The sequence below is a fragment of the Cyprinodon tularosa genome, unplaced genomic scaffold (assembly GCF_016077235.1).
Source record: "Cyprinodon tularosa strain WSP-4 unplaced genomic scaffold, ASM1607723v1 ctg154, whole genome shotgun sequence".
NCBI classification, from domain to species: Eukaryota; Metazoa; Chordata; class Actinopteri; order Cyprinodontiformes; family Cyprinodontidae; genus Cyprinodon; species Cyprinodon tularosa.
Genome location: NW_024038375.1, coordinates 1,323,429 through 1,333,875, shown reverse-complemented (window position 1 = coordinate 1,333,875; position 10,447 = coordinate 1,323,429). Strand labels below are relative to the sequence as shown.

The following is a 10,447-nucleotide window of genomic DNA, read 5'->3' as shown; positions in this document are numbered from 1 at the left end:
GAAGTCAGGTTCCCATTTTGTAGCTTACATAAAAAAGGGAGTTCCTGGGATCAAATTAATATTAGTTAATACCAAATGTAAGGTATTTTTTTCAGGTGCAAGCTTGATACTGTTTAGAAACATTTCTATCTTGCAGCCAACTTTTTTTTTCTTACAGTATACCTCATTCTTAAATGGCATATAGGTTTTTGTTTCCTTGTGGAGGCATGGCTAAGACTTGAAATAAATTGATAAAGTAGCATTTTACTTCAAGAAACTGCAAGATCTCATTTTAAATATATGATGAATAAATAATTTTGAAGGTTTCATACATGTCTGAGCAGTTTATTTGGATATATCATCACAGATACTGGCTGTGGGGAGGATAAAAAAAGAAACAGCAGGAGCTACTTTGTCCACCAGGGAGCACTGACAAGTTTATTTTTTCAAACTGTTAACATGATTGTTACATATAACTTATATTTTATGAAGTAGTTCCAGGGCTTATCAAAAGTTGCTTCCGCAAAAATTTGTCCCTAGCCTAAGCGTCAGGCTCCACAGAACAAAAATGCTAAATGAGTGGCTTGTATTAACATGTAATGCCCACCATGCCTTATGTGTGCACTTTTTTTGCACTATGGCTGAGCCAGGACCCCTGACCGACACTAAAATGCTTATGCAAAAAATAAAAACAAACTGGCCAACAGTAAAAGTTTGAACCCAGGAAAAAGTAAGAGCCGGTATTACATTTAAGTTCTGGTTCTCATTCAGTGTTTCTCAGTCAAGTCAAGCAAATTATCAGGATTCTTACAAAGTAATTTATTACACAAACACTTGTGTTTTTAGCAAAACCAGTTTCCAGTATAATGATGCACCCAAGGATTTATTTTAATGAGGCAAAATGCTGACTTGAGACTCAGTGTGTGCATCAGTTTGTTGAAATGGTTAAAGGACTACAGGTCACAGTGTGTAGGTATTTCACCCTAGTTGGCCGTGGACACATTCCTCAGATCAGCAGGCAGGGCTTAAGCACTTTACTGTAGTTGGCAAGTATGACACAACAGGCCCCTGGGCTGACCCTTACAAGGACATACAACATGATTAAGGAACTTCTTATTATGGCAAATTTTACTTGTGTTAAAAGTACAAAAAAGTATTTTCCATAACTTTAAAGTTGAATACTGATGACCTGACTACTTTCGCTTAAGACAAAACAGTAGAAGCATTACACCTTTAGTAAAAACAGGGGAGAACAGTCTGTGTTTATGTGGGGGTAGGGTTGACCTAATTTTCCATCTTCTACCCCCTGCAGGAAGCAGTCCTCATGCCCCAGTTTACAGTAGGACGCATTTATTGCTCTTCTTTCCCCGCCTGGCCTGTAGTGCAGCCCTGGTGGCCATCTCAAACACTTCCCTCACACCGTCTTTTGTTTTCGCAGAGCACTCCATGTATCCGAAAGCCCCGATCCTGTTGGCCATATCCCGTCCATCTTCTGGTTTCACTGGTTCCTATGGAGAAGGGGGGCGTAGATGGGATTTTAGGAAAATTGATGGCTGATTTTGTGTTCACACATGATGTAAAAAGTGGACATGCACTAAGATATCAGCTGGTGACATCTGATATTTGGCCAAATAGGCTCTGATGAGAGACCTGATGGAAAGTTGAAAATCTGATCTCTTTCAGATGGTACTATAAGATTGCACAGATAAATAGATTGGTTACTTCTACTAAAAGTTAGCTATCGTAAACATCATTTAAGTCAAAGGAAACCGATCCAGAAATCTATTAATGAAATATACTTTTTTTAACTGACATGAAGTTATTCTGCACTCTACACTTCAGAGAGCAGCAATTTGGCTCTTTTATCATTTAGGCTTTAACTACCTGTCATGGTACATGCCAGACTGTACATGCCAGACTTAGGAACGTAAAGCGTATAGAAAAAATCTCAGAGTTAAGATAAAGGTCTAATTTCTCTGGGGATATCGGGACTGTTTTAGCTATGCTTTCCAAAAGGTTTCACAATATGTTGAAGATCAATTTTCAAACAGCACTGTTCAACGTTATAAACCCAAAGGATTTTTTTTCTTTTTAAAGCAGTATTATGTTTGTGTGATGAATTCATGTTTTGAAGCCCAATGCAATATTCAACCAGTTGGTGCCTCACAACTGGGACTGCCAACAGCTGACATGGATTGTGGATGTGGATTTATTGCAACTAATATATTGGCTTATTGAAAACTCAGCAGCCCTAGCCAATTACTAGATTATAATTTTAATTTCAATGCTTTTCATCATTTTTTACAATATAGATGGCTTGGAATAACATTATGGAACCAGTCAGAATTTATACTGATAGTTCAAAGCTGTAAAACAATCAGCCACACAGGTCTGAGTAAAGAGTTTACCTGCTTCATTTTGGCTAGCTCCCTCCGAGTGTGATCATCGTTACGCAGGTCCTTTTTATTTCCCACCAGTATGATGGGAACGTTGGGGCAGAAGTGTTTCACCTCGGGGGTCCACTTCTCTGGGATGTTTTCTGATTAACGGAATGAGACACAAAAAAAATCAGAAAGTTGTACCCAGAAAGCATCACCACAAAAAATAAAACAAACACTGTTGGAAGGAATTAAGACCCCTTCTAAGTCTGGAGTTTCAAGTTGTTTTCTGCATGACCTTTGCTGCTGTGTTTGGGATCACTGTCCTGTTCAATTCTGGCCAAGCTGAAACTAAGGAGAGTAGTCTTCCATTTCATTCTTGGTATACAGAGAAATAAATAAACACAATGAGTGAAAGATGAGCTCAAATCGTCAGCCATCCACCACCGTACATTGTACGTTTACTTAAACCAAACATCTTTAAAATGACATTTTTGCAGAACTCACTGGGTAACAGAGAAGCCAACCTTAGCTGATCCCAAAGCTGATGATTTTTTACCCGACATATATTTAAAAAGTGTGGTAGAGCACTATAATCGCATTAAAACTGACATAAAAAAAAAAATGTATAGCTAAACAAAAACTTTTTTAAATGTTTAAAAAAAAATTTTTATAGACACAAAACTGTATACTTCTACATCAAGTTATCCACATATTAAAGCTGCAATCAAATTTTGCTTAAGAAAATATATCCATATTGCTAAAGGAGAAAAACAACTATTCATTTTTGAGAATGTTGCTACTAAGGATGTATACATTATATCAACAGCCGGCAAAAACACAATTTAATGAATATGAAGCCTTAAAGACTAAGTGGGGTACACCTCTATGCTCGTGAAATCACAGCAATGACACAACAGATATAATTTAATGTATATATGTTATCATAAACACCTCACCCTAAACGGAGAATAATGTGAACACTGAGCCCAGAATGGTGCCTGCATGATTACACTTGTAAAACTCAATTATGCTACTTAGGTAGTAACAATGTAAACATGGAAGTATCACCAAAACCCCTCATACTTGATCAATTTCTTTAGAACCATTTTAGGGAAAATTTTTAATTAGCAATACTTTAAAACAGGCCATAGTAGTTGAGTCTATGAATGTCTGAGTCTAAAGGAACTATAACCGAAATGTCACCACTAGTTGGGCTGTTAAGCACCATCTGTAGACCAAAACAAGATATGTGCCATACCTCTCTCTACCTACACTCTAGCTGCAACCCTGCCCTGATCACTCTTCCCCACTCCTTGGCAGCAGGTTTTGCAGACTGGTTAGTAACGTTATTACACCACTTTTGTCAACACGCATTTTGGTAGGTAAATTTAAGTTAAATATTACATTAATGTTAAACAGTAATGTAGAAGTTTTTAAAATAAAATTCCTTATCAATAATAAAATAGAGGCACACAAAGATTTTTCCTTCAGATTAGAACAGCTGCAGAATGAAAACATAAGGGTTTTTCTTTTGTGAATAATATTCTAAATTAATTGTAATAATCCGTTTCTAGAGAATGAGATAATAAAAATGGAAGCACAACATTCACAGGATTGTAGTTGGTACTTACCAAGACTGTCTGGGCTGTCGATAGAGAAGCACATGAGAATGACATCAGTGTCTGGATAAGAAAGTGGGCGGAGTCTGTCATAGTCCTCCTGACCTGCTGTGTCCCAGAGTGCTAATTCAACCTGCAGAGAGTTAAACTTATCAGCGGACTTAAACCATTGAATCCACCAAAGTGTTTACAAACTCATAATGTAAAGTTAAACCATTTTATTCTGAACATAATGTATTTGGTTCCTTAAATCTTGGAGTTTCTTAATACAGCTAGTTTTTGATGTCAGTTTAATGGTCCATTAGAAGAAAAAAATAAATGACAGGATATAACATGCCCTGCTTAACAACAAATTTTAATCTTAGTATGGATCTTAAGTGTCACAAAGAATCCTTATTATCAATCCCGAATGTGCCTTAATATGGACATAAACCTTGAAACCGACTCATGGTGCCATGATCGAGAACTTACCAGTTGAAACTAAAAATCTTTTTTCAGTCAATTAATGTATTGTTCATGAGCACTGGATAAATACAACTGCTTCCGGTATCAATGAGATGTTTAATAAGATTCAGCTGTAAGAAACCCCAAGAAAAGTAACTGTGTTTTCACCAGAGGCACCCTGGATTTCCTTCAGGCTGCCAAAACAGGAAGTTAAAAGTCAATTGAAAGATTAACATCAAAGATACTCAAGTTTATCTATTTTAAGAGTCCAATTCTGTTGGAGATATATGCTAATCAACTGGAGTAGTAAATACCTTTTCTAGGTGACAGTTCAATGAGGTATCAACCTGCTCTACATGGACTACACACAGAGTGCTGTTTGTGATGCTAAGAAAAATAGATTTCTTAATAACACTGAATATTTCTAGTTTTTTAATAATAATAAACATATTTTTAACTTAAGTGCTGTATAACAACTGGATATCCTATATAACCATTTAACAAAGAAAGGTTGCTTAGCACTCATTTATAGCTTTAGCAGATGAACTGATGATTTGGAACTGTTCACATAACTTTGCCTTTAAAATTAAATTTGGATGACTTTTTAAAACATCTTTTTGGAAAAAAAAGGTACATTGTAGTGTAGTGCACAGTACACTTTCAGGTCTGCAAAAATAGTGACCTTTGGGCACCTTTATAGATGACAAATGCTGGTATTCCTGTAAATTTCAACTATGTGATTAAGAGAGCGTTTGAACCTTAGGAAATACCAATTCCAATCTATTATTATTTTACTACGTTTCAATTATTTATAGAACAAATGGGATTTTGCTTAAATTAATATTAGCAGGTTAAGCCTGACCAAATTTTCATATTGGCGTAGGATATATTTAACAAATCATCTACACAATTAAATGGATATAAACGACCATCTTATTTTCAAACAGCTTGTTAAATATATTACTTTTGTAACGGTATTGATAATGAACATTTCTATCTTTTTTGCTATCGGTGGCTGAAACTTAACATTAATCTGTCTGAAACTTGGAGGAGAAAACAATGCATACCTGTTTGCCATCAACTTCAATGTCAGCAACGTAGTTCTCAAACACTGTAGGCACATAGACTTCAGGAAACTGGTCCTTACTGAATACAATAAGCAAGCAGGTCTTCCCACAGGCTCCATCTCCCACTATAACCAGCTTTTTCCTAATTGCTGCCATCGCTAAAAAAAAAAAAACAGACAAAAATTGAAAGAAAAAATAAGATAAAATACAGATATCACAGTACCAGAAATTTGTTATCTGTCGTAAACAGGGTGGGTCATTTTATTATGCAACATTTTTAGCCCTGTTGCGCCTGTGATAAACCCTGAGCACCCAGCAGTCTTCAGCTGTGTTGACACAACCCCAAACCCCCGACTAAAACCAACACCCAGGGCTAAATACCTGGCTTTCTGTCAAAGCATCATCGCGGCTCTGAATACTCTACATTAAACACACACACACACAAAAATCAGAAATAATGTGCATAGACGTTTAAGTAGCTGATCAATTTTGGACAGATCTTAATATTTGCAAAATAAGAAACCTATTTTTTTTCCCATGATACATTTCCGCTTCGATAGCTTTACCAAGCCTAGCATAAGGCTTGGTAATTTATTCCGTTTGACCCACTTTACAAAACCTTTCCGCGAATCACCGCGTAGCTTCATGACCTGGTTTAAGTCCGTCAAAATAAATTTCTGTTTACTAAAGACATTATGTGAGCTGCACAGGCTAACTAGCCACGGCAGGATGTAGCTTAACAGTTATTGTGATATCATATTTAGTGATCATAAGTGCCGGGGGATTTTCCATACGATTTATAAAACATTGCAAGACTATTGTCTTTTTTCTCACAGCTAAGCCCATCATTTTCAATGAAAAGTTGCATACCGGCAGCGGCTAGCTGGCTAACGAGATTAGCTTAGCATAACGGAAGTCAGGACGACTTTAATCGTTCCGTTAGCTAGGTGGCTAACATTGGCATAGCGTCGGAAGAAAATCTATTTTTAAAAAACAAACCAAATTGATTTCATTGTAAATAATAGGCCCAGTGATTATATATATGTTGTTATTGTTTGTTAACAAGACAAACTTACGTAGTGAATATAGGAGAACCTGCTCAACTGAAGTCAAGTAGCGCTTTGTTAGCCTTGGTGTCCGCTGCTGATGCTGGAGGATTAACCGGAGGGAAGTCAGGGGGCGGGGTCAACCCAATCCTACAAAAATGACGGGATGAATGATGGTGATAAATACTTGCAGCTCACGCTATCCGTCTCTTTGTCGATGTTTTTAAGTGAACAAGTTACTACTTTCCTTACTTATAATGTTTACTTTTATTTTTATAGACACAACAGCCTTTTACATCGACTTTCATTGGGTACCCAATCTGGTAAATAGTCAAATATCACCTGAAGAACAGACTGCTGAGCCCTATAACCCATATAAGGATGTGCGTATTATCTCAGTTTTTACTAAATACATTAAAGAAAAAAAAAAAGTACATAGTTCCCAACGTATGACAAGAAAAATATATCTAAAAATAATTACCTGTTCTATCATTCTTTTACAGAAAGAAAAAACAATCATTCAATAAAATTTTTAGAAAAAGATGTTAAAACCTGCGTTTTGCTTATTTAGATATCAATAACTCAGAGCAATATATATATATATATATATATACACTATATTGCCAAAAGTATTTGCTCACCTGCCTTGACTCACATACAGGTGCTGGTCATAAAATTAGAATATCATGAAAAAGTAGATTGATTTCAGTAATTCCATTTAAAAAGTGAAACTTGTATATTATATTCATACATTACATACAAACTCATATATTTCAGATGTTTATTTTGTTTAATTTTGATGATTACAAATGACAACAAATGAAAATCTCAAATTCATCATATCAGAAAATTAGAATATTACTGAAGACCAATAAAAACAAAGGATTTATAGAAATGTTGGCCAACTGAAAAGTATGAACATGAAAAGTATGAGCATGTACAGCACTCAGTATTTAGTTGGGCCTCCTTTGGCCTGTATTACTGCAGCAATGCGGCGTGGCATGGAGTCGATCAGTCTGTGGCACTGCTCAGGTGTTATGATAGCCCAGGTTGCTCTAATAGTGGCTTTTAGCTCTTCTGAATTGTTGGGTCTGGTGTATTGCATCTTCTTCTTCACAATTAAGGTCAGGAGAGTTTGCTGGCCAATTAAGAACAGGGATACCATGGTCCTTCAACCAGGTACTGGTAGCTTTGGCACTGTGTGCAGGTGCCAAGTCCTGTTGGAAAATGAAATCTGCATCTCCAAAAAGTTGGTCAGCTGCAGGAAGCATGAAGTGCTCTAAAACTTCCTGGTATGTGGCTGCGTTGACCCTGGACCTCAGAAAACACAATGGACCAACACCAGCAGATGACATGGCACCCCAAACCATCACTGACTGTGGAAACTTTACACTGGACTTCAAGCAACGTGGATGAAGTGCCTCTCTTCTTTTCCTCCAGACTCTGGGACCTTGATTTCCAAAGGAAATGCAAAATTTACTTTCATCAGAGAACATGACTTTGGACCACTCACCAGCAGTCCAGTCCTGTTTCTCTTTAGCCCAGGCAAGACGCTTCTGACGCTGTCTGTGGTTCAAGAGTGGCTTGACACAAGGAATGCGACAGCAGAAACCCATGTCTTTCATACGTCTGTGTGTGGTGGTTCTTGAAGCACTCACTCCAGCTGCAGTCCACTCTTTGTGAATCTCCCCCACATTTTTGAATGGGTTTTGTTTCACAATCCTCTCCAGGGTGCGGTTATCTCTCTTGCTCGTACACTTTTTTCGACCACATCTTTTCCTTCCCTTCGCCTCTCTATTAATGTGCTTGGACACTGAGCTCTGTGAACAGCCAGCCTCTTTAGCGATGACCTTTTGTGTCTTGCCCTCCTTGTGCAAGGTGTCGATGGTCGTCTTTTGGACAACTGTCAAGTCAGCAGTCTTCCCCATGATTGTGTAGCCTATAGAACTAGACTGAAAGACCATTTAAAGGCTTTTGCAGGTGGTTTGAGTTAATTAGCTGATTAGAGTGTGGCACCAGGGGCCATCAATTTTGAACCTTTTCACAATATTCTAATTTTCTGATATGATGAATTTGAGATTTTCATTTGTTGTCATTTGTAATCATCAAAATTAAACAAAATAAACATCTGAAATATATGAGTTTGTATGTAATGTATGAATATAATATACAAGTTTCACTTTTTAAATGGAATTACTGAAATCAATCTACTTTTTCAAGATATTCTAATTTTATGACCAGCACCTGTATGAGCTTAAGTGACATCCCGTTCCTAATCCATAGGGTTCAATATGACGTCGGTCCACCCTTTGCAGCTAGAACAGCTTCAACTCTTCTGGGAAGGCTGTCCACAAGGTTTAGGAGTGTGTTTATGGGAATTTTTGACCATTCTTCCAGAAGCGCATTTGTGAGGTCGCACACTGATGTTGGACGAGAAGGCCTGGCTCTCAGTCTCCGCTCTAATTCATCCCAAAGGTGTTCTATCGGGTTGAGGTCAGGACTCTGTGCAGGCCAGTCAAGTTCATCCACACCAGACTCTGTCATCCATGTCTTTATGGACCTTGCTTTGTGCACTGGTGCACAGTCATGTTGGAAGAGGAAGGGGCCAGCTCCAAACTGTTCCCACAAAGTTGGGAGCATGGAATTGTCCAAAATGTCTTGGTATGCTGAAGCATTCAGAGTTCCTTTCACTGGAACTAAGGGGCCAAGCCCAGCTCCTGAAAAACAACCTCACACCATAATCCCCCCTCCACCAAACTTTACACTTGGCACAATGCAGTCAGACAAGTACCGTTCTCCTGGCAACCGCCAAACCCAGACCCGTCCATCAGATTGCCAGATGGAGAAGCGCGATTCGTCACTCCAGAGAACGCGTCTCCACTGCTCTAGAGTCCAGTGGCGGCGTGCTTTACACCACCGCATCCGACGCTTTGCATTGCACTTGGTGATGTATGGCTTGGATGCAGCTGCTCGACCATGGAAACCCATACCATGAAGCTCTCTGCGCCCTGTTCTTGAGCTAATCTGAAGGCCACATGAAGTTTGGAGGTCTGTAGTGATTGACTCTGCAGAAAGTTGGCGACCTCTTCGCACTATGCGCGTCAGCATCCGCTGACCCCGCTCCGTCAGTTTACGTGGCCTACCACTTCGTGGCTGAGTTGCTGTCGTTCCCAAACACTTCCATTTTCTTATAATACAGCTGACAGTTGACTGTGGAATATTTAGGAGCGAGGAAATTTCACGACTGGATTTGTTGCACAGGTGGCATCCTATCACAGTTCCACGCTGGAATTCACTGAGCTCCTGAGAGCGACCCATTCTTTCACAAATGTTTGTAAAAACAGTCTGCATGCCTAGGTGCTTGAATTTATACACCTGTGGCCATGGAAGTGATTGGAACACCTGATTCCAATAATTTGGATGGGTGAGCAAATACTTTTGGCAATATAGTGTATATATATATATATATATATATATATATATATATATATATATATATATATATATATATATATATATATATATATATATATATATATATATATATATATATATATATATATATATATATATATATATATATATATATATACGTCTTTACCCTGTATATAGCTAGCCATTGAGGAAGGTAAACAAAGAAATACTTGCAGTTTGCAGACCCCTAATTTAGAGATACTGTGCAAAGAGAATAAGCAAATGTCCTTTCCTCTGTTTGTTTTGACTTTTTGAAAAATAGAACAAGATTTCATAGGTGCAAGAGTCCAATGTGTAAGCTATTAACATTAGTTATTAAGCTAGCTCTGGTGATTTTGCCAAAAAAAAGAAGAAAAAAAGGTTTGAAAACCTAATCTGTATAATGAAAACATATAGCCAAGTAAAATCTTTCTTTTGTTTGTTTTTTTTTTTTTCAA

At 37.7% G+C, this 10,447-nt stretch overlaps 1 protein-coding gene across 1 annotated transcript; it reads right to left on the bottom strand.

Moving 5' to 3' along the window:
• Window positions 1–387: 387 nt before the first annotated feature.
• On the bottom strand, window positions 388–6,686 carry LOC119780031 (transforming protein RhoA). The gene is made up of 5 exons (XM_038279909.1): window positions 6,567–6,686; window positions 5,491–5,648; window positions 3,992–4,112; window positions 2,388–2,518; window positions 388–1,487 (listed from the first exon to the last, which is right to left on the bottom strand). The coding sequence occupies exons 2-5, from the start codon at window positions 5,644–5,646 to the stop codon at window positions 1,314–1,316; spliced, it is 582 nt and encodes a 193-aa protein (XP_038135837.1). The 5' UTR covers window positions 5,647–5,648; window positions 6,567–6,686; the 3' UTR covers window positions 388–1,313.
• Between the last annotated feature and the right edge of the window lie 3,761 nt (window positions 6,687–10,447).